This window comes from Anabrus simplex, chromosome 1 (assembly GCF_040414725.1).
Source record: "Anabrus simplex isolate iqAnaSimp1 chromosome 1, ASM4041472v1, whole genome shotgun sequence".
Taxonomy (NCBI): domain Eukaryota; kingdom Metazoa; phylum Arthropoda; class Insecta; order Orthoptera; family Tettigoniidae; genus Anabrus; species Anabrus simplex.
The window spans coordinates 458197173-458222463 of NC_090265.1; the positions used below are offsets into that span (position 1 = coordinate 458197173).

Here is a 25291-nt window from a genome sequence, read left to right on the forward strand (position 1 = left end):
ATATAAATAGATTTTTTTTTTTGTTTTCAGAAACTTTCAAAATCTTAAATTTGATTAGTCTACGAGCCTCTCCGTAATAACATAGGTTTGTCTGTATCAGGAGGTCAGCACCGCAGGCTTGAGTTTGTGATGCCTTTTTAGCAGTCTTACTTGTTTAGCAGATGTACTTATAGCCATATTTAATTTGTTAGAGAGGCTAGTTTTCCCTCAATGTGTTTTCTATAGATTTTACCTGCTTATTAGTCACACACTCACTGGAAAAAAAAAGTGGAATACTTGCATCCAAGAAAAAATGATAAAATAAAACCCATTCAGAAGTTCATATTAAGCATGTTCTGAACCAAACCAAACCCCATGGCACTACAGCCCTTGAAGGGCCATGGCCTACCAAGCGACCGCTGCTCAGCCCGAAGGCCTGCAGATTACGAGGTGTCGTGGGGTCAGCACGACGAATCCTCTCGGCCGTTATTCTTGGTTTTCTAAGCATGTTCTGTATTAAATATAATTTTCTTGACATTTCCTGAGAGTAACGATATCACCTCCAACACGTGCAATAAGTCATTATGTGTGAACGTAGCGTAAGACAGAGGTCGTTTGATGGAAGTTTCAAGGCCCAGAGACCTACCATATGTCCCCAGCTGACAACACAATACCATGTTGCTAGACTGTGCTTTACCCGTCAACACAGACAGTAGACAGCTCACTGGAAACATTTCCTGTTTACAGACTAATCAACATTCTGTTTACGATCACCAGACAGAAAAGAACAAATGTGGAGGAGAGCAGGTGAACAATTTTCACCTTGTATCGTTGTGAATAAAATAGCCTTCAAAGGAGGTTCACTCATGGTATGGGCAGGAATAAACTTAGAGGCTAAAACAGAGTTTGCCTTCATTGTGAATGGCTCCATCACTGCATACTACTACATCCTCAAAATCCTGGATGAGCACATTGTCCAGTTTGCTCCATATATTGGAGAAGACTTCTGACAGATCCTCAGGTGTGAAAGGAACTCCGTTGGGTCATTCAGTGATCTCTGAGTGTCTAGAAAGTGTCAAATCATGACTTTGAAAGTGACCTTTACAGTATAACAGTGAATAAAATGATTAAATTAAAGTCATTTTATACTATCTGCATTAATTTTGAGCTTTTTAAATTAGAAAGAACAACCTAAAGTCAAAATGTGCCAAATTAATTAACATATTTGTATTTATTAATAAATTTTGGAAAAATTCTAAGCATTGTGCATTTTCCTAGTGATTTGGACATTTTTCTAAAGTACCAATATGCAAAAAAAAAAAAAAATTCAGCCACACAACCTTCAATGTTTTTGGTCACATTTTAATTTTGTTGATAGCTCATGTTAGGATTAATGTCTCTGCGTGACATCTACATGCCAAGCTAAATAGTACAGTCACTGACTTTTGAGTGCCAGAACATAGCTTAACTGGATGGCTATTTTGTGAAGACATCATGCACATTATGTCAGCGACTATGGTCGTCTTCTACATTCTTCCCATATATGTAATACTTTCCGAGTTGTAATTTAATCTCTGGTAGATCCTCAGCTTCCAGATCCCAAGATTGTAGGCTAAAACCCAGCAGAGGTAGGTGAATATTTTAAGAGCAGAAAAACATACATTTGACACTCCATGTCGTACAATATTGGCATACGATAGATCTTTAGTGACACGTTTGGTCTATATCCAACACTCTGCTGTGGAACATCAAAATTTGATACAGCCTAGACGTATCAAATTAAAATTAAGATTGCAATGTATAAAGATGTGGAAATTGTCCTTGTCCTTTCTTAGTCTTCATGATCATCCTTGTCTTCTCTTTCTCTTGTTCCCTCTTTATACACTGATCTGTCATTGTGTTATTCCTCTGAGGAGTTCCCCTGACAATTGTTTGCTCCTTTCCAATACTTATATTATTACACTGGGATCCTTTTCTCCTTGTGTGTTCATCCTGTGTTCCTGATCTGTTACCACCTTTATCTTATGTTTCTTCCCATTTCCTTTATTTATCTGGCTTTTTTATCCTACACTTTGCATGTCAAGATTGAGGATCAGTCAGGCTCCTCAATGAGTGTTGATGCCTGCCCTCCAGATGAAGCTGGGAAGCAGAAACAAGCTTGTCAGGTGGCTGAAAAGAGATGGATGTAGAAGCCTATAAGATGGCATTGTATGAATATGTGGAGATTGTCTCTCTCCCTTTATGTTTTCATATTTTCCCTTGTTTTCTCTTTCTGCTGCTCCCTCTTCCCCCCTCTCGGGACACCATGACCTTGACGTTGGTGTGGGGGCTTGTGTGCTTGTTGATGCCGAAGGCAGTACCAGCTCAGGGTTACCCATGCTGGATTGGCCTTGGCGTAGGGCCAGACTAACAAGGTGTCCTCCAAAGCCCCCCCCCCCGTGTGTAGGGGTGGTAGAATAACATCCACGGCATCCTCTGCCTGTTGTGAGAGGCGACTAAAAGAGGCTCCAGGGACTCTTTAACTTCGGAGCATGGGTTGGTGAGCACAGGGCCCTCAGCTGAGTCCTGGCATTGCTTCCACTTACTTGTGTCAGGCTCCTCACTTTCATCTATCCTATCCGACCTCTTGGTCAATTCTTGTCTTTTTCCGACTCCGGCAGTATTAGAGTCTAAAATTTTTACACCCTTCATGGCTGATACCTTCATTTTTTGAAGTATCAGATCCCTTCCATTTTTTCCTCTGTTTAGTGTTACATAGAGGATGGCTGCTGAGTTGTACTACCACCACATTTCTCCCTCTTCCTACACTAACCTGTCATTTTATCAGTCCTGTTATTTGTGCCTTACCATGTTCCTATCTTTATATGACTGGATTTGACACTTCGTGTTTGTCCCTTTCCAAAGCTTCATTATTCCATTGGGATAATTTTCTCTTTCTTTTGTGTTTGTCCTGCATTTATTTTTATCTTATGTTTCTTTCCATTACATCTATCCAGCTTTCTTCTTATCCTACACTGAGGAACTGAGCTGAGAAGTGATAAATATAGAAGAGCAGGGATTGATGAGGACAGAGCCTATGTATGAGGAGATCATCCTTATACTTTTTGTATTTTCATGTTTGTTCCTGTCACCCGCTGTCCTCTTTATAACATGCGCGGATTGTGGTTCGTCAGCTGGGAGCTGACTTCATGTCCATGATTAAGTGATCTACTTTTCACAAATTGATTAAGTAATTCATGGATAGTGAATGGAGAACTTGTACCACGTTTCTCAAGTCTAAAAACTTTCTATTTCAATTTTAAATAATGAAAAATTACACATTCTTTGAAATCATTTGTATTTTGCTGAAAATGCAGGTTATCGACATAATATCCACTTATAGCAGTAATTTGCAATAAGAAAACTGACCTTAATGGTTTTCAAGTATTATGCAATATAAAGAAAAAGTGAAAAGAAATGGCATAAAAGTTATGCTTATTATCATGGTTGCAATATTTTGATGCCTCTATGAAATTTACATAAAGAAATATGTCCACATACAGTAACCATATTTTATTATTTTGCTTTCCCCCCATCTTTTATGTTACCCGCATTTATTGTTTTCCTGCATCCCCCCCCTTCCCCTTGAAAAATGATGCATCAAGGTTTTACTGTATTATTGTTATTGCTATTATTGCTGTTGTTGCCATTGTTGTTATTTCCTAGCCTTTCTTTCAGGCCAATAATCCTTCTTAAGCGATGAGCTAGTGTGTTTTCATTGCCTTGACCATGTGTATTGGTGAGTCTTCCTCAAAACCCTGTGTGTGAGTGACCTTTCTGATTACATTTCGGTTGAGTAGATTTGCTGATCCTAGTTCTTTCAGATCTTTTTCTGTCTGTTTGTACCAATTCATCCAGGTAGCCTTGTTCTTTAAAACTGTGTGGATTTTTTTAGTTAGTCTGCTTGAGCCCATTTTTTCTAAGTGCCCCATGAATTGGATTCTTCGCATGCTCATTGTTTCGGCGATTTTGGAAATGTTTTAATATATTTCCGCATTAGGTTTTGGATTATGTACTCCATCTTTGGTTTGCAGTCCTAGGATTTTTCTCATTATTATTGTACGTCTTCACTTGTATTTGCCTTTTGTATTTGTGTTTTGTTGGAGGGTGTCTAATACACATAGATCTTCAGGTTTAATTACTGTTGTCGTGTTGGATTTTGCAGTTACAGAAGAGACATATCAGTTTCTTACCGGAGACCCCAATTTGAATGATGATGGATGTCAAAAGACACTTCCTTGTTTTTAGATCTTGGCTTTATACCTGGATACTTTGATAAGAGTCTTCATCTGAATTGATCGATCGATCAATCAATCAATCAATCGATCAATCAATCAATCAATCAATCAATCAATCAATCAATCAATCAATCAATCAATCAATCAATCAATCAATCAATCAATCAATCAATCAATCAATCAATCAATCTTGATCTGCATTTAGGGCAGTCGCCCAGGTGGCAGATTCCCTATCTGTTGCTTTCCTAGCCTTTTCCTAAATGATTTCAAAGAAATTGGAAATTTATTGAACATCTCCCTTGGTAAGTTATTCCAATCCCTAACTCCCCTTCCTATAAATGAATATTTGCCCCAGTTTGTCCTCTTGAATTCCAACTTTATCTTCATATTGTGATCTTTCCTACTTTTATAAACGCCATTCAAACTTATTCGTCTACTGATGTCATTCCACGCCATCTCTCCGCTGACAGCTCGGAACATACCACTTAGTCGAGCAGCTCTTCTTCTTTCTCTCAATTCTTCCCAACCCAAACTGTGCAACATTTTTGTAACGCTACTCTTTTGTCGGAAATCACCCAGAACAAATCGAGCTGCTTTTCTCTGGATTTTTTCCAGTTCTTGAATCAGGTAATCCTGGTGAGGGTCCCATACACTGGAGCCATACTCTAGTTGGGGTCTTACCAGAGACTTATATGCACTCTCCTTTACATCCTTACTACAACCCCTAAACACCCTCATAACCATCTGCAGAGATCTGTACCCTTTATTTACAATCCCATTTATGTGATTACCCCAATGAAGATCATTTCTTATATTAACACCTAGATACTTACAATGATCCCCAAAAGGAACTTTCACCCCATCAATGCAGTAATTAAAACTGACAGGACTTTTCCTATTTGTGAAACTCACAACCTGACTTTTAACCCTGTTTATCAACATACCATTGCCTGCTGTCCATCTCACAACATTTTCGAGGTCACATTGCAGTTGCTCACAATCTTGTAACTTATTTATCACTCTATACAGAATAACATCATCCGCAAAAAGCCTTACCTCCGATTCCACTCCTTTACTCATATCATTTATATATATAAGAAAACATAAAGGTCCGATAATACTGCCTTGAGGAATTCCCCTCTTGATTATTACAGGGTCAGATAAAGCTTCACCTACTCTAATTCTCTGAGATCTATTTTCTAGAAATATAGCAACCCATTCAGTCACTCTTTTGTCTAGTCCAATTGCACTAATTTTTGCCAGTAGTCTCCCATGATGCACCCTATCAAATGCTTTAGACAGATCAATCGCGATACAGTCCATTTGACCTCCAGAATCTGTGATACGTAAGGTGCAGTATGGGAGACAGTGCATAGTTATTGACCTTGCAAACAGCCTGCACATGTTTGACCTGGCAAGCGTCAATCGCCAGTCTGATTCTCAGCTGTTAACATGGTGAGACAGTTATCATTGCAACACTGTATTTTCGTATGTTAAAGTTCTGGCTTCATCTTAATGGATGTGTGAACAGTCATAACTCTCGCTATTGGTGTGCAGAAAATCCTAATGATGTTTATGAAGTCCCTCATTATGATAGGAAGATTGGTGTTTGGTGTGTTATTATTGCAAGACGAGTAACTGGTCCTATTTTTTAAAGATTAAAGTAAATGCAGAGAGGTCATCATTTTGATGACGTTCTTCCATCAGTTACCAGAAGAAGAAAAATCACGTGGGTGGTTTCAACAAGATCCAGCCCCTGCTCATACAGCAGAAGATTCCCTTCTTACAATCTCGGAAGTGTTTACAGACAGAGTGATCAGTGCTGATCTATTTCCCCCTCATTCTCCAGATCTAACAGAATGTGATTTTTACTTGTGGGGTAAACTGAAAGAAAAAGTGTATCAAACAAATACTTACACATTGGAAGGACTGAAAGAAAATATTACAAATGAAATCAGAAACATTACAGTGGCAGAACTCTTTTGTGTCAGCCAGAATGTGGTTACCAGATACAATGCCTATATAATGCAGGAAGGACGACACTTCCAGCATCTTTTATAAGGTAAGATTTCATATAGGATTGTATACATGCTTAAAGCAGGGTATAAATTCAGCTGTAGTGTAGAGTACAAATACTGTGCATTCAGTCTTAGTTTGTAAGAGAGACCCTGTATCTTCATTCACATTAGGGCAGGCAAAAAGGAATATTTCTTCCATGAAGAAACATTGTTGTCTTGGCTAACTGTGCTTAGCTGCAGCTTTCACTGTTTTGAGTCTTAAATATCAATAACAAGCATGACAAATATTCATGAAATAGGATTGTCTGGGGCACTTTATTTCCCCTCTTCCCTTAGGTTTACTGTTGGCATAAATGAAGTACATTTTAATTCAATAGAGTGAATTCTACTCACAGTATAATAATCACCATAACTTTGCCACCCGTGACTAACAATAGTTGGTACAAGAATCTTCTGCTATATTACTGTACAACTGCAGATGATGTAGGACTCATCACAAGGATAATTATGATTTTATACTCACGTTAGGTCCCGGCTGGCTGACCAGATTATATGGCTCCATTGGAAGTTTGGCCGGTTGTACTGTTGTTGTTGTTGGTGGAGGTTGTGTTGTTATTGGTAGAAGAGATCCAAGCTACAACAATAACAAAACAATCAAATTACTGACATTCTTCTTTCACATACTCTACAAGCATTTATGTACTCATGTTTTATTGCTCAGTCTTCATAGGTACACATGCTAGATAGGTACTCTATTGAAATATAACCTAAGATGTTATATAAAATGGATAGTGGTGACATTTATGTACAGAAAGAGAAACAGAAGGGCCGGGAAAACTTCACAGAAACCTTGTGAGAGGATGTTAAAGGAAGTAAGAAAGTGTTGTGTGTTGAGGACAAATTTTGATACAAAGAGAGCAGTGACGTATACTGAGGGCTACCAAGGCTATCAGTGAAGCCCAAAGCTCAATTGAGAATGATGGAAGTCTAAAGCACGTCATAATGTAAGCTTCTGGCACATTGTTCCATTTTAAAAACTTGAAAGCAGTCAGAAAAAACGTTGCACGTAATTCTGAGAGCAAGGCATCGGAGACTGATATTGCAGTCCAGACTCTCGCCCCTCTCTCCTTGACTCGCCCTGTACGGCTTGCTGCTGTATATCGGATAGAGCAGCGTCCAGGAGGAATAGGTGTGCTAGGCTTTGGTCCATCATATCGCCACTGCTATCAACCATGCGTTACTTATCTTATATACTTCCGCACTTCATACTTCTGAATTCTATAGCTAACAGAGTGCTGGTATTTCACTCCCGTTTCCTTCTACATCCTTGTTGGAAGACACTGCAGAGTTGCTGTTATAGAATCCACATAGTTTTCTTTTTATTGGTAGATCTGATGAAATGAAATGCAATCAATCAGGTTTAGTGTTATCTTTTGTTGGTTGGAATCGAACCCGTGATCATGGGTCGGGCACCCTCACTGATGTCCCGAGGAAGCTAATTAACCAGTGAACGGTGGGTACGACTGCCATAAAGTTCAATATTTTTATTTAATAATAATAATAATAATAATAATAATAATAATAATAATAATAATAATAATAATAATAATAATAATAATAATAATAATAATTAGTTCATGGCATCTGTATTGGCTTCGTGGTGACCTAATGACAATGAAATGAATGTCGAAGATGTCATAAACACCCATTCACCGAGCCAGGGTAATTAAAAGTATGACGGGGTTGATTCTGAGAATTGAACCGGTGTCATCGGGCCAAAGGCAAGCATTCTATCCATTTAGCCACAAAGTTGGACTTTAATTTGCTAATTTTAGGCTACCATCTCCACTGATCAGGGGATGAGCATTGGCTGTAGCAGAGGCCAGGGCAGTAGCTTGTGAAGCAGCTTTCACAACACAACAGGCTTCTCCATTAGCTATTGTCTGCAGTTCGAAACACGTAAGGCTTGAAGTTTAGTCCAACCATCGAAAAGGGGTAACCTAAGTCTAGTGGGACGTCTTGATCCCAGCATACACCACTGAAAGAGAGGATATTCTTGAGCGATGGGAGGAGTATTTTGCTAAATTACTAAATATCAAATTCAAAGAACTGCATTTCCTTTCTTTCACATCAGTTAATTGAGACTTCCAGTTTCAAAAGTTTCTGTGCTACAAATAAAAATCTTTGTCCTTTGGAATTGAGTTTTTGCACTGATAAATATTTCATTCCATTGCCAAGTACAGATCTCCTCCTCAGAATCCTCTTGACAATCTTTACTGCTGATTCAACTTCGCCTTTACATTGATGATGATATGTTTACTTATATCTACCACTTCTTAAATTCATAACAGTGTAGTAATGTTCCCCTGTCTGAATCACATATAAATATAAATCGGGTATACCATGCACACTGCAACTTTTCTTGTGCATGTCGATAACAGTTTCAGTTTTCATGTCTGTTATCTTGTCTAGTTCCTAATAATCTGGACTATAATCAAATACTTCACTCCTTTATGTTCCGTAATATCTAAATAAATTCTTTGCCAAGCACAATCAGGAGTTTGGTGAATTGTAAATGGTTTGCATCTTTGTTTACCTTCAGTTTTGTTTGCAAGATGATCATTCAGAAATGGTCTTCTTAATATCATTCACCCCTAAAGGAGCCTGTCTGTCTGTCTGTCTGTCTGTCTGTCTGTCTGTCTGTCTATCTGTCTGTCTGTCTGTCTGTCTGTCTGTCTGTCTGTCTGATCATTAGCCCAGAGGCTGAATCCTCATTGAATTTCCCGTCTCTGGTCCTCTGAATACCTAACTTTGGTGTGCCAATATTCATAAACGTTTCTTAATTTTTCCACCAACACTGTATGTTACACTTTGAAACACCAAACTCTTTTGCAGTCTGTACATTCTTGTCTCACATAAAACCTCCAATTTAAAGTTGATATCTGTAGTATCTTGGATTCATAAATCTATATAAATATAAAATAACATGTCCTGACTGACTGAATGACTGACTGATTCATCATCGCAAAGCCAAAACTACTGGACATAAAGGAATGAAATTTTGGGAATACATTTATATTAGTGTGTAGGTGCTCACTAAGGGAGGATTTTTGGATATTCCACCACTAAGGGCGTGAAAAGGGGATGAATTGCTTAATTTTTGGATATTCCACTGTTAAGTGCGTGAAAAGGGGGATGAATTGTTTAATTTTTGGATATTCCACTGCTAAGGGCGTGAAAAGGGGGGTGAATTGTTTTAATGAGTATATCCATATCTCGAAAACTTGAATGTTTACAGATGTAAAATTGGTATTTGGTACTGTATCTCCTTTAAAAATAATGGAACACATATTTTTTTTTTGTTTTCAGAAAATCCCTTTAAGTGGTGTGAAAAAAGGTGAAAAAGCAGTTGAATACCTTTTATAAGGACACTTATATCTCACTGAAGATGTTACAGACATGAAAAAGTTGTATTTGAAAATAAAGAAAAACCTATATTTTTGGAAAGATCCAATTAAATGGGAGGTGAACAGGAGTGACAAAGGGAGTGAATTCTTAAAGTGACTATATTTACAGTACATCTCAAAAACATAACATGTTACACAAGTGAAAATTGCTATTTTGAATCTCCTGTAAAAGTAAAGAAACACAAATAATTTGTTTTTGGAAAATCCACTTAAGGGGAAGTGAAAAATTGGGTGAATTTGTAAAATTAGCATGTTACTCATTACAGATGTGAAAATTAGTATTTTTAATCCTTTTAAAAATAAGGAAACAGGTATGTTTTGTTTTCAGAAAAACCGCTTAAGGAGGGAGGTAAAACTAACTGAAAAGGGGGTTGAATTATTTTTTTAGGATACTGATATCTCAGATACTGAAGATGTTACAGACGTGAAAATGAGTATTTACAGTCTCCTTTAAAAATAAACAAATATGTATTTTTTTGCTTTCAGGAAATCCACTTAAGTGGGGGTTGGAAGAATTGAAAAATTAGTTGAATTCTTCATATGAGGATACTTATATCTCAAAAATTAAAGATGTTTACAGACGTGAAAATTGGTATTGTTAATCTCCTTTAAAAATAAAGCAGCATGTACTTTTTGTTTTCAGAAAAACAGTTAAGGGGGGTAAAAAGGACTGAAAATGGGGTTGAATTATTTTGATTATGATACTGATATGTCAAAAACTGAAGATGTTACAAATGTGAAAATTGGTATTTAGTCTCCTTTAAAAATAAAGAAATACGTATTTTTTTGTTTTTGGAAAATTCACTTAAGGGGTGGGGGGATAATTGAAAAATTACTGTAATTCTTTGTATGAGGATACTTATATCAAAAAACTAAAGATGATACAGACGTGAAAATTGGTGTTTGGAATCGCCTTTAAAAATAAACAAACACGTATTCTTTTGTTTTGAAAAAATCCACTTAAAGGGGTGAACGAATTGAAAGATTAGTTGAATTTATTTGTATGAGTATATATATGTCTAAAAAACTAAAAATATTACAGACGAGAAAGTTGGAATTTGGAATCTCCTTTAAAAATAAAGACACTCATATTCTTTGTTTTAAAAAATCCACTTAAGGTGGAGTTGGAGTGGGGTAGGACTGAAAAAGGGGTTGAATTCTTTTTATGGGGATACTGTACGAGGAATGCCTACAGCCTGGCATATTTGTAATTCGTAATTTATTAACAAATTGATAGCTTTATTATAGCCGAATATGAACAATTTTCACAGATATAACTAGTGCATGAACAGTGATATCAGAGAATTGAACAAACCTTAAGGACATTTTATGTTATTTTTAGGAAATACTGACTTAAGTGAAGCTAAATGACATTGAAAACTTACTTAAGACTTGTGTTGGTGATAGCTAGAGACAGTTAAACTCAACTTGTGTGTATAAGACATGGACTGGACTTACACTCGCTATTTCCATAAACTGTAAACTTTCAGTTTCACTTTGAACTTAATACAACAAATTCTGAATATCGAGAACTTTGTGTTCTAGTGTAAATACCTTGCCTTATATGAACTGTGTCTTAAAAACTCATGTTATTTGAGAAGGGTGAATATTTAAAACCTGTGGATACTTCGAACTGTGACATGTGTTTCAAATGCTTCAGACTGTGCTTTAATTCATTTTTAAAAGCCATTACTATTTTTTGAGCATTACTTTGAAGTGAGATAAAGGACTGTGTGTGTTACAAAATGAAGATTACGAACTGTGAATCAAAATTCATGTACTTCTAAGTGCAATGCTATTTATTCTTGACTAGCAAATATTTAATTAACAGACAGTGCTACATTTTCACGCTCATGATTCAGTGTCAATTGAACTTTCTCATGTGTCAACAACATTACACGACACCAGAAATCTTGACCGAGTGTTAAGCCTCACATCAACTCAACACTTGACTTGACGTTGGAGGCAGTACGTGGTTCGATGAGGGATGTAATTAGTGGTACATCGAGGGATATGGGACGTGGTACGATGTTGGTGGTACTTGGTTCAACATCGTGCTGACATCATTGGAGTTCCAGTTGCTGCTCGTGGAGCCACATTCACCAGTTCCAGCCTACAGAACTCTGGTGATGTGAGTGTATTTAACATTTTTAAACTGGTATAATAATAATTTCGTGTGGCTATTTCTAGCCAAGTGCAGCCCTTGTAAGGCAGACCCTCCGATGAGGGTGGGCGGCATCTGCCATGTGTAGGAAACTGCATGTTATTGTGGTAGAGGATAGTGGTATGTGAGTTGCAGGAATGTTGGGGACAGCACAGACACCCAGTCCCCGGGCCACTGGAATTAACCAATGAAGGTTAAAATCCCCGACCCGGCCGCGAATCGAACCCGGGACCCTCTGAACCGAAGGCCAGTACGCTGACCATTCAGCCAACGAGTCGGACTTTAAACTAGTAAAAGCAAGTGATGGTAAAAAGCAAGTGAATACTTTAAAAACTATTGCACTAGACAATCATTGACTTATTGCAGAGGCACTTAACAAATCTTTTTCTTTTTTTTTTAAGTGCTATGTTAACCATAAAGTACAAAGTGGCAACTGACGAGAGTTCATGTGATATTCAGTTTAAGAATTTAATCAGACTTAAGGCATCAATTTAAAAGAACTGTAGGTTTCATATATGAGTGATTTATGAAAACCAGTGTTTATTTTTTGAATATTCTAAAGACTTGTGAAACAACATTCAACTTATGAATTTCAATTTAATAATTTAAACAGACTTTAGGCATGAATTTAGAAAGACTGTAGGGTTTCATATAAGAGTGATTTATGGAAACAAGTTTTTATTTTGAACATCCGAAAGACTCATGAAACCACATTCGATGTATGAAGTTTATGAAGGAATAAATTTATTTTTCAACTTTATTTCTATCAGAGAGTTTCTAAATTTCAATTTTAAGTTGACCATACCTATGAAAGAATATATTTTCAAGTTATTTTCAAAGTCTTAAAGGCAAGATAAGAAGAGGGTTATTTTTCACCTAGATTTTGAATAAATTTTCATTAGAAAAATAACAACTATTATTTTGCCCTGCGAATTCCCTTCTCTGTACCGGCTTCTAAGGATTGTACACTACCTGAGACTTTTCCCATGCTCAATAGTCCAACAACTTTTCCTGGTACAATACTTATGTCTCAAAAACTGAAGATGTTACAGACGTGGAAATAGGTATTTGGAATATATTATTAAAATAAAGAAACATGCATTTTTGTTTGTTTTCGACTTGAGAGAAGACTGTTTCTCACATGTACAATTCTACGACACATGGTCATCTTGGCGCCAAAAGGCAATACCACAAACATGGTTTACAAAGAGTTTCTGGAGTAAATGAAACTCAATTTTCCAGTGAGTTTTTATACTTTAGGGATTTTCAGATAATGTCTTAGTACAGTACTGAAATTGCAAAATCCACACAAGCGAAGCAAGTGCTAGTACTAAATAAATTAAATAAGTTTATTGACACACTTATTAATAACACATTAGCATAATACCCATGAAACATTAGACGTAGAGGGATTATCATTACAATACACTGCACAGTTGGTTTTCAACTGTTTTAGATATCCTCTTAGAAATATAAAATAATAGATGGTATCATGTCTTTCTCCCCTGTAAATGAAAATCACAAACATTATTAAACTTTTTTTTTGGACACTCAAATTTCCTCGATGAGCCACTTCACTTTCTTCCTGGCCCTCTGTGGCCATTTAGTAGTAGTAGGGAGCAACAGACGAATCATCGTCAACAGCACCATATGCTTTCAATCCACATGAACACTGTGGAGAGGTTTGTAATTGAACGCAGGCATTTGGCATGCAATCTAGTGATTAGAAATTTTATACCCCCACCTCTCCTACCCTGCCAGCAAACATTCTGATGGGGAAACTTTTTTCCACCAACCGGCTAACCATGGTGTCAGACCATAGAAAGGGACCGATGACCTGCGATGTTAGACCTCTTAAAACAACAAGCATCATTATCATCAGACCATAGAAACTTGGCATGTTAATGGGCTAATTAACTAATGCATGTAATACAAAGAAAAATAAATGTGCAAGTACTGACTTCTTGAATTATTAATGATGAGAAGTTGCCAACAGCTAACTAATTAAGTCAGTGCATTTAACCCGTAACAATGGACGTATATTATTTTTAATACTAACAGGTCTTAGTGACGGCTTCAAGTTAACATTATTCTGAAGGATAAAAGATAAATAAAAGGAATCAGAGCATATTTTTCTTTTTAAAAACCTCCCACTGTACTATAAAAAAATCACACTGTAATTTTCCATTTGATAATTAATAGATATTACGTGCTTGCAAATTGTAATCATCATAGCAAAATGACATGTTCAAAATGCAAGCTTTCAAAATGCTATCTTTTCTCTTTCTTATTTGAAAAATAAAGTTGTACATCTGCCATATTGCATTCATTCCTATAGAATACTGAAGTGCAAGTTCTCATCAACATAACAGGATTGTCTGATATAGGTACTATAGGAACTCTCCATTGTGCATTCTCTCCTGCTACAAACCACTGCTGTCGGGGTGACATAAAACCACAAACCACTGCTATAAAATGCAACTGTTTATTATCTTGACCACATCAATATTAATGGCAGCAAGATGAACATAGTTGATAGACTGGATTAAGCCAGGAAGGTACTATAAGCAGGCAAACTTTGAGACAGATATGGCAAGAAAAGGACTAGTTTATTTTCCATGATTAAGAGTTAATCTGAAGTGAACTAACAATTAATGTATACTGTAATTTCACCATCTTCAACTAAACTGGACATTCCATGCTCTGAGTAACTGGCAAGATTTTACTTCTAGGTGATAATTATTCATTCATTATCAACTTTAAAGTTGTCTCATGGGATGTGACTGAACATAAACAGTTATGGAAGTCAACTGTATCAGTTAGAAAAGTTAATCCCTATCTTATACTTACAGCAATATACTGCCATCCATTATTCACTCTGACCAACAAAGCTTCTTCATCGATAATGTAAGCTAGGGTACCAACAGGGCTCACATTGGACATCTGTGGAAAAGAAGATGAAATATTTGCATTAAAAAATGAATTTCAAACAGATGTGACCCTATTATTTTTTTAAGAATAATATAGTATAGATCAAAAACTTATGGTACCAATATCATGTTCTGTGGTGAAGGAGAGAAGAAATCTTTCCACTAAGTGCAAGCATTAATGGCATATGAGAAGTAGCCACTGCCATTGTATGCATGGTGCAGTGTTTCCCACTTTGGTAAGTAGGCATGTACAGGCATTAGTCCAGCACATAGAAACACAACAATTAAAGTCATGCAGATAATAATCTTACCTTGTTGGTATTAATTCTTGAATTGTTTGTGCAACCTCCATATGCCATTAACACTTTGTACCTAGAAGTAACCAGATGCTGGTGGTGGTGATGAAAGAAAGAAAGAAAGAAAGAAAGAAAGAAAGAAAGAAAGAAAGAAAGAATTAAGAATTCTCCTACCATCAACACTCACTGCAGCTTGACTTTCAATTCAAAGAAAGCTCATAACAACTTACCTATGGTACCACTGGTAACACTGACATCAGCAGTGTGGGGATTGGTGGGGTGCTATCACAAATCCAAGACCAACAGGAAAAGGGGATAGCATACTACAGCAAGACATTATCCAAGGTCAAGAGGAACTACTGCATGACCTGCAGTGAATTACTGGCCATCATGAAGGTGTTAGAGCGCGTCCACAGATACCTGTATGGTCAGCAGTTCTATCTATGCACCGACCATTCCACCTTGACGTGGCTCCTGAACTTTAAAAATCTAGAGGGAATGACAGCTAAGTAGGTGCAACGCCTACAGGAATATAACTTCATTGCTGAAGAATGACAGGGAAGAAAACAATGCAACACTGATGTCTGTCTAGAAGACCATGTTCTGATAACTGCACTGTCAGAAAGTTGAGGGGCAGACAGGTAGACTATAATGGGCATCCATGAGAGCTGTTGCCACAGAAGGCTGGAATTTTCATTGCTCTGAAGAGAGACCAGTTTATGGACAAAGATAGTCAACAGATCCTGCAAGAAGTTGAGTCAGGACAGCAACCAGAATCGCTGAGCATAGCCCAACTTGCAAGGCATACTGGGCTCAGTGGAATTCTCTGAAGGTCAAAAACAGTCTGTTGTTACATGTATAGGAGTTGGCTGATGGCAAGAGGAAGGTTGACCAGTCAATAGTCCTGGGACAAAAGGATGGAAGTAGTGCCTGAGCTCCACAGAGGCACTATAACAGGCCATCTTGTGGTCAATAACACCTTGGATTGGGTCTGGCAATGCTACTATTAGGTACGTCCAAGGATGGACATCGAAAGATGGTGCCAAGCATGTGACACTAGTACAGTGAACCAAATCCCTTGCAACAAGAATAGGGTCTAGATACTGCAGTACATTGGAGCACCTCTTTAGGAGGACTGCCATCAACACTGCAGAACCATTTTGCTGAACTGGATGCCAAAAATCGCTACCTGCTTTTCGCCATAGACTATTTCACCAAGTGGCCTGAGGTCTATGCCGTCCCCAATTAAGAAGCATCAATGGTGGTCGATGCCCTGGTGAAGAACTTCTTCTGTTGCTTTGGTGTTCTGAAGGAGCTGCACAGTGGCCAGGGTAGGAACTTTGAATCGAAGTTGATGAAGGACGTTCTGCAGCATCAAGGTGTACACAAGACCCAAACGACACCTATCCACCCTCAACTGAAAGGCATGGTAGAGTGGTTTGTGAAGACCATCAAGGAACATCTGAGAAAGGTAGTATCAGTTTCAGAGGGACTGGTTTGGGAGTATACCCCTCTTCCTGATGGCCTACCATGCATCCTCTCACAAGACGACAGCCATGACACCACTAACATAATCTTTGGAAGAGAGCTACATCTGCCATGTGAGTTAATGTTCAGGATGGCTCCAGAGCAAGAGCAACCAGCAATAGACTATGATTGAGAACTGGTGGAATGGCTCAACAACATCCACGAGTATGTTTGATACAAAAGGTGGCTAGAAACCAAATGAAGGTCTGATACGATCCACAGATGAACTTGGCAAGATTCCAGGAAGGTGACTGAGTGAATCTTTAACGACCCGTACAGATGAAGGGGAAGTTACTGAAGCTCCAGGCATGTAGTCTACAGGATGCAGTGGCCTCGTTGAGGGAAATCATTGGTTGTCCACCTAGACTGGCTTATGCCTTATGGCGGAGCTACTAAGAACGATCAACTTTAAGGAGGAAGCATCATGACAATGAAGTCTGAGTGCAAGGTAGCCAACAATAATGCCAGTGAGAGATGATAACTGTGGTGAGCAGTGACAGTGTGGATGGGGCCAGCAGCGACTATGGTAGGGAAGCTCCTAGAAGAAGCTAGAAGCTGATTAACAATGAAATAGGTGCCTAAAATAACCTGGAAGTGGGAACTACTAGAATCTCTGCAGGCCCATGTAAATAGCTTACCTGGTGCATGCCAGTCAGTCTTGGGTGCATCAATTGTAAGTCAGAGTAAGAAGTTACAGACTGTTACAAGTCCATTATGAGTGATTCATCAGAAATGAGTCCATCAGTCAGCTGTGACGAGTTCAAGGAACCTTGACACAATAGTTGTGAACTGTTCTGGAATGATACTACGCTGTGAGAAACTATGTTGAAAAACAAAAGTTTGATGTGCTGATGTGAAGCGCAATCGCCTTGACTGTATATGAGAGTATGCTGAGTGGAACACCCAAACACGAGTGAACTTGTAATTAACTGTAGTTCAATAATGAGCCTCTGCGACTCAGGCGACAGCGTGCCGGCCTCTCACTTCGGGGTACTATAATTCAAATCCCGGTCACTCTGTGTGAGATTTATGCTGGGCATAGCGGAGGTGGGACAGGCTTTTCTCTGGGTACTCCAGTTTTCCCTGTCATCTTTAATTCCAGCAACACTCTCCAATACCACTTTGTTTCATCTCTCAGTCATTAATCAGAGCGACAGGCTCCAGTAGCTGGCACAATTCCTATCCTCACTGCTAGATGGGGACTTCATTCATTCCATTCCTGACCTGGTCAAATGACTGGAAATAGGCTGTGGATTTGCTTGCTTGCTTGCTTACTTGCTTGTTTGTTTGTAGTTCAATTAATTTAGTGGATAGTAGAATATGCTCATTCCACATATTAATTTTTATTTTTAACCTTTTAAGTACTATGTACTGTATTTCCAGATGCATAAACACCACTGTGCTAAGTTATTTTCACACAACTTAGCATCATTCTGCATTAAAGCCCTACATCAATTTAACACACTCTGTCTCCTCCCATTGTTCCATTTGGAATTGAAAAGGACAAACTGGGGCAAATATTCTTTCATAGGAAGAGGAAATAGGAACTGGAATAATTTATCAAGGGAAATGTTCAATAAATTTCCAAGTCCTCTGAAATCATTTAAGAAAAGACTAGGTAAACAACTGTAGGGAATCTGTCAAATGTCTGACAGCCCTAAATGCATATCAATGATTGATTGCTTGATTAGGTTACATTATATATACATACGCATGCACTCTCACCACAGAGATTGTAAATGTAAAGTTTACAGTTCTATGGACTGTACTGGTGAACTATTTTCTCTATAGCATTACTGCATGGTAGAATTCATGAAGAACCACTTCATCAATAGCCCCTCAAATGGCTGAAGTGTGGAACTGAAATGGTGTGCACATAGCAACAAATTGTTTCAACAATAGTATTACCATGTGGCAGCACTCATGATTGAACTGTTTTGTCAATAGCGTCTCAAACATCTGGAATGTGGAAATAAAAGTTTCTGTGTGTAGCAACGCACCATATCATCAACAGCATTACTGCTTGGTAGCACTAGATCAACACTAGTAGTTATATTATTAGTTAATTCTGATTCTATATGACCAAGCAAAGTCAAATCAACTTATCTAGTAGTTGTGAATCCCAGCTCAACAATAACTATTCACCTTTGACATATCATCAGTGTTCTGGAAGGTCACTGCTCCTGGAACTATCTTCGTAAGACTTCCAGAGTCGGTACCCTGTCCTGGTCGACCTGGAGGACCTGGTGGTCCAGGAGGTCCAGAAGAACCTGCAGAAAACGCATGAAGAAAATTAATTCAAAAAATACTGTCAACAAGAAATCAAGACGTATTATACATCTATAATGTAATTAATGTTATTGGCTTTATATCCCACTAATAATTTTATGGTTTTTGGAGATGCTGAGGTGCCAGAATTTAGTCCCACAGGAGTTCTTTTACATGCCAGTAAATCTATCGACACATGGCTGACTTATTTGAGCACCTTCAAATACCACTGGACTGAGCCAGGATCGAACCTGCAAAGTTGGGGACAAAAGGTCAGCACCTCAACCATCTGAGCCACTCATCCTGGCATATTTATAACAACCTTTCTCCAGATATAAGATGGGGCTGATAACCTAGATGTTAGGCCTCTTTAAACAACAAGCACCATCATCATGATGATCATGATCATGATCATGATCATCATCATCATCAAGATATAAGAGAAGGTTTCAGGAGATCCAGCTGAGTCTTAATGATGACAGTTATTCAGGCTAATGAACAGTGGTGGCTGGTGGTATAACGCGCCAAGCCAATCGGCTGTAAAAAGCGAGGGGCAAGTTGGCTCTGGAGCAGTCGTCAAGCGGGGACAGGAGGCAGAACCAACTAAAGAAGAAACCGGTGTGAACCTCAGGCAACCCCCACACCGACTCCCCGCCGAACCATCGGAGAACATCAGACGGCCGCCAACAGAAGCAAACAACATTGTCCTACAAGATCATTAAGCACGTAGCTCGACCAAAGGAATGCCAGACACCCAGCACCAGCAGAACTTCTCAAAGTTCCACCAGACAGCAAATAGTAACGCCACTCATCATCCAGAGAACCATGTCTCAAGAGCGCCCACCTCAGCAACCAGCGCAACAGCCTCAGGTCCAACCACCAGCACCGCAGCAACCTCAGCCGGAACAGCCTCCTCAACCACAGAATCAATCAACTCTGCAGGACCTGACACTCATAGTTGAAGTTGGGTGTTGCACCAAAAAGTTCAATGTCACATTTTTATATGAGAAGCTTACAGATATAACAAGAAACTCTATTATCATTTAGTAATGAACTACATTCCTACTAAAACAGAAATATATCTGGCAATTAAAACATCGGAAATAAGAGGCTAATTATACAGTACAACTATAGTTATTCTTGCCTCACTTGAATTGACAATTTGCCCTCCTCTTTTTCAATGAAGCAAAATGTTGGTAATATTGTGGGTGGTCTGGTATAGGCCATACCATACCATACCATACCATACCATACCATACCATGCCATACCATACCATACTGTATGGTGTGGAAAAGAAATTACTGAGAGAGTTGGCCGTGTATAGGGTCGCGTTACTCTGAGCTTGCATTAGGGAGATACTGGGTTCAAACCCCACTGTCGGCAGCCCTGAAGATGGTTTTCTGTGGTTTCCCATTTTCAAACCAGGCAAATGTTGAGGCTGTACCTTAATTAAGGCTATGGTCGCTTCCTTTCCACATATCCCATCATCACCGTAAGATCTATCTGCATCGGTGTGACATAAAGCAAAAATTGGAAAATGAATTACCTTTGCGAGAGGAGGGAAAGCTGGAATTAAGTCATCTCCGTAGAGTGGCGCAATCTAACGGGGACATTTATAATTGTTTCTCCATAGGGGACTTGCTGGTCTCATTCAACTCCCTAAGACCGATACTGGCGGGTGTGCTACCTGATGCTATACGGGCTTAGGCTCGTCCCTGCTGGAAGTAATTGCACCACACTGTCCGCTTGGGAGTTGCCGGAGGAAAGCAAACCCCCTGAGTTTGATTCGAAGCTGGCAGAGCTTATTGGTCCATTATGAAGCATTAGTACATCGAACAACCATAGATATTTGATTTTAACATATTTTAGGATATACGTTAGGTTCATTAAACTGAAAATTTAGAAGAAAAGGTAACGAATGAAGTGTAAAATTTTTGGGAGTTGTGCAACACTGCAGCAATACCACGCACCGCCCCTGCTAATGAAGGAGAGAACACAATGAAAAATTGAAACACAGATAACCAGGAATTACATGACTTTCTGTGTACATTTTGTACTGGCAATAACTTCTTCTGGCCTAGTTTTGGTGAACCAGTGTAGAAACGTGTACATTTAAGTTTTCATGTAGACTTTAAAAAGTATATATGTTTTGAAGATTACTCCAGAATCACTTCTTTTTGTTCTTGATTTTTGTTTTCTTACAAGAACAAGTGATTCACATGTGCAAGTGGTATAAGTTTAAATAGACTCATATAAGATGATAGTATGTTGTATCAATGAGTCAAGACATATTAATGTGATATATCAGGTTTTGGTGATTGTAAATTACATATAATGCCTTTTCCATTTGTAATTAAGGCTGATGATGGCCCAATAGAAGGGTCGACATTAGTTCTAATGTACAATGAATAAATAATAATAATAATAATAATAATAATAATAATAATAATAATAATAATAATAATAATAATAATAATAATAATAATAATAATAATAATAATAATAATAATAATAATAACATATAATTTAAGGTATTGAATAGGTGGACCTACATGTCTTTGTTAATAGCAATTTATATATTGGGTTTTGTGCCTTTGCTGGCAGGACCTAGTGTTTACAGTGCACTATGTCTTCTGGTATGGGCTAGAGCAATTTTGTTACTTTCATTGATCTGTCTCAGCTTTATCCTTAGCTTTGACAAAATGAAAGTGACTGAGGTATGAGTAATGCTAGTAATGCCATCCTTCTGCAGCCAGTCCCTGCTATGAATGGTGTGAAAATATTGCTCATAGGGTCAGTTGGTGCATGCATTTCAGTGGGCTTGGCAGACTGATGTGTAATAGCAACTTCTGGCTCGGTGAGGAAAGCAACGGGAAACTACCTCACTCCTCATTTCCCTAGTACGCCTCTTCAGTGATGCCTAGGCCATCTATGACAGCTGATGGCGGAACTGTTGAGGATCCAACCAGCCTTCGGGCTGAGGACTAAACATACACATACATATATTGGGTTTTAGTGATTGAAATTACATATAATGCCTTTTCCATTTGTAATTAAGGCTGATGATGGTCCAATAGAAGGGTCAATGCTAGTCCTAATGTACAATGAATAATTAATAATAACAACATATAATTTAAAGTATTGAATAGGTGGACCTAACTATCTTTGTTAATAGCAATTTATTGGGGTCAACACTTGATGTGGAACTAAGTGAAGTAAACAAATAATTCCACCTACATCTACTGAAATGTAAATTTGCCTAAGGCAAAATATATATATTGTATCAATTAGATGGAATTATTGGTTTACTTCACTTAGTTGTATAATACATTGGTATGGACCATAAGGTTGATAGTTTGTAACTTGATGTTAATTTGGCTCACTTTTATAGCTGGATGTCCTTCCTGATGCTAACCCTGTGTGAATTTCCTACTGAGTGTTTCTGTGGTGGTTAGTAGCGTGGTGTATTAGAAGTGTATTAGAATGAACACAAATACTCAGTCCCCATGAACAGGAGTGGGAAGGAAGCAACTGTGGCCTTATTTAAGGTACAGCCCCCAGCATTTGCCTGGTGTGAAAATGGGAAACCATGGAAAACCATCTCAGGGCTGCTGGTAGTGGGGATTGAACCCACTATCTCCTAAATACAAGCTAATAGCCACATGACCCAAACCGTGCAGTCACTTGTTCGATATGTTGATATTTTGTAACATAAACTGCAGTAAGTACTTTCAATGAAGAAATGATCATAGAATGCAGGCCAATAAAAATGAAATATATAAGTTAAATCTCACAAACTATGACATCAGTTCCGGAACGGGCGGATGGACGGACGGATGGATGGATGGATTGATTTTAGTGCCAGAAATGTTCAGAACATGTTCAATTCATCTGGTGCAGGTCTGTTTATATGGCATCCATAGGTGACCTGCGCATCTGGATGTGGGATGATGATGATAATGAGGCAGAGAGAGGATGAAACCCAGTGTTAGCACATATCTATGTCTGTTGAGTAACACCAAGATGTTTGTTCAAAGTTTAAGGTCTCTGTCCAATGGACAGCATCAAATGCTCTCACTCCCTATGAACATTACAGAAAGGTTTGGAATTGAATTCAGGCTTTAGGTACAACTTCCAGTGATTAGAATTGTATACCACCACTTCTCCTACTCTTCCAGCCAATATTCTGGTTTTTTTGTGTTTTTTTCCACCAACGGGACTCAAATGGCTAACCACAGTGTCAGACCCTATAGACTTGACATCTTAATGATAGTGGCCATCAGACGAGCAATTCCACAATGTAAAAGTTATTTATTGTGAACCAGATCATTATCAGGAAATTGTTTTGGAAGTCTCTGAAGAAGAAAAAACATCTACACTACTATAGTCAAGATGAAAGCTTGTGTCCCTTAAAGCATGAATTCTTACTCTTTCTGCTCTGTTCTTCACAGCTAGGAGTAGGCTATTTCTAGATATGTCTATCAGTTGATAGTTCTCATTTATGAGTCATATTTGAGAAGCCATGTGCATGGAAGTTAACTATGACAGAATGTGTAGGTCTTCTAGACTAATAGAATTCCATTTCTGTACTGATGAAGACTACTAATATTTGTAACACAAGAGTTAATACATTAAGCAAAAATGTGAAATCTTAGAATTATTTCATACCTACAATAATTATTCCTCATAAACATATTTCTCAAAACACTTAAAATATCAAACATGGTTTTCTGAAAGCAACTATGCCACTGAAATTACACTGTTGTATGTAGACGTTTAACATAGGCAATTAAAAAACACATGTTGATATTTGTGTATAATTTTTAAAATTACCTAGACCATCCTTCATATTTTTTAGTTCTTTCAAAGAAGTTAATTCTCTGAGTGCTTTCAGTTCTTCCAGACTTCCACGAGGTCCTTTCAGTGAGCATTAACAGAGAGACAAATATTTTGTTAAAATTTGAAGAGGAATTGATATGAATGTCAAAAATAACAGTGAAACTGGATCATATTCAGCTCAGAATGGAACCCTACCTACTTTTATAATTTACAGTGGATTATTCAATAATTTTGCAATGTCATGCATAAAATATAGGCTAATCTTATTTATGTATTATGTAAATAAGTTAGGACGTTGCAGATCATTTAGGAACAAGTCTGCAGTACTATGCATTGATTTACCTTTTCAAGAATATGTATGGTACTGATATCTTGTAGTAAATAACTTTTTTTTAAACAAATAATGTAAATAATTTTTAGAAAACTCATTCATTTTTCTGATGGAAATTTGATAATATCTGTAAACCATCGAGAACATGCTGTAAGCTGAATTTGAAAGTAAAAGAATTTCTCTGTATGGAATGAATAAACAAATAAAGCTAATTTTCTACAGGTTTGGTCATAAGTCACACTACCCACTTTGTTTCATAATATTACCCAACAATCTTAACAATGCAAGAAAGCATTGCAAGCATCAATTTGAGCTAATGTAAAAGCTTGTCATTCTGTCAGAAACACTAATTAGAACACTAACATACCTCTAAAACATATACACACTATTAAAGAAAGAATGACATGTTATTTTTCCTTAAGAACTTCCTCAGAATCTATCAATTCACTTTAAATCATGTGTATATATGTACAACATTGTTTACATTGCATGAATTTGTCAATCATTGAGATATGGTGATAATATGAAGAAGTAATAACAAATAAGTGCGCATGGCAGTTGTTTTCTTTCACAATTTGTTTTATTATTTGTATTACTTCATCGAATTTGTTGTGCTCATTGGTATGTATGGGTGGTTGGATTCATTGTCAATGGTGTGTGAGGTCTGAGTGGGCTTTCTGTATGTTTTGTATGACAGGTTGCCATTATTTCTTAAGATTGTGATGTCTAATCAGTACAGATAAGTACAGAAACATTTTCATCAGTTAATAAGATGACAGTAGGATGCCGATGCACATTACTATTCAACATTGTTGCCAATTTTGTCCAAGCAATTGTTCCAATGATACACCAAGGCAGTGATGCTAGCATGGAAGAAATATACATTCAGTCCCAGAAGCCATGTCATGACAGCATGCTGAATGTCTGTATCATCACTGAATATCCTATCATCCAGGTGCTGCTTCTATGTCCAAAGAGATGGAAACCACTGGGTACCAGGTCAGGCTGCAGGCGAAATGATCTAGTATCTCCAATTGGAAGTGTGATTGTTAGCTGCATATGGTCTGGCATTCTAGTGCAGCAACATGACACCTGTTGATAGAAGTCCAGGTCATTTTTTGCAAATTTCTGCTCGGAAATACTCCGCATTCACTGTTGTTCAAGTGGTGAGGAAATCAACCAGTAGCACAACCC

At 37.9% G+C, this 25291-nt stretch overlaps 1 protein-coding gene across 1 annotated transcript in view; it reads right to left on the minus strand.

Moving 5' to 3' along the window:
* Positions 1–25291, minus strand: part of LOC136856947 (collagen alpha-1(XVIII) chain) — a 622397-nt gene that overhangs the window by 28494 nt on the left and 568612 nt on the right. Inside the window, exons 17-19 of the mRNA XM_067135237.2 lie at positions 18804–18928; positions 14756–14848; positions 6798–6908 (exon numbers count right to left, since the gene is read on the minus strand). Of these exons, the coding sequence (XP_066991338.2) occupies positions 6798–6908; positions 14756–14848; positions 18804–18928 (329 nt within the window). The remainder of the gene's footprint in view (positions 1–6797; positions 6909–14755; positions 14849–18803; positions 18929–25291) is intronic.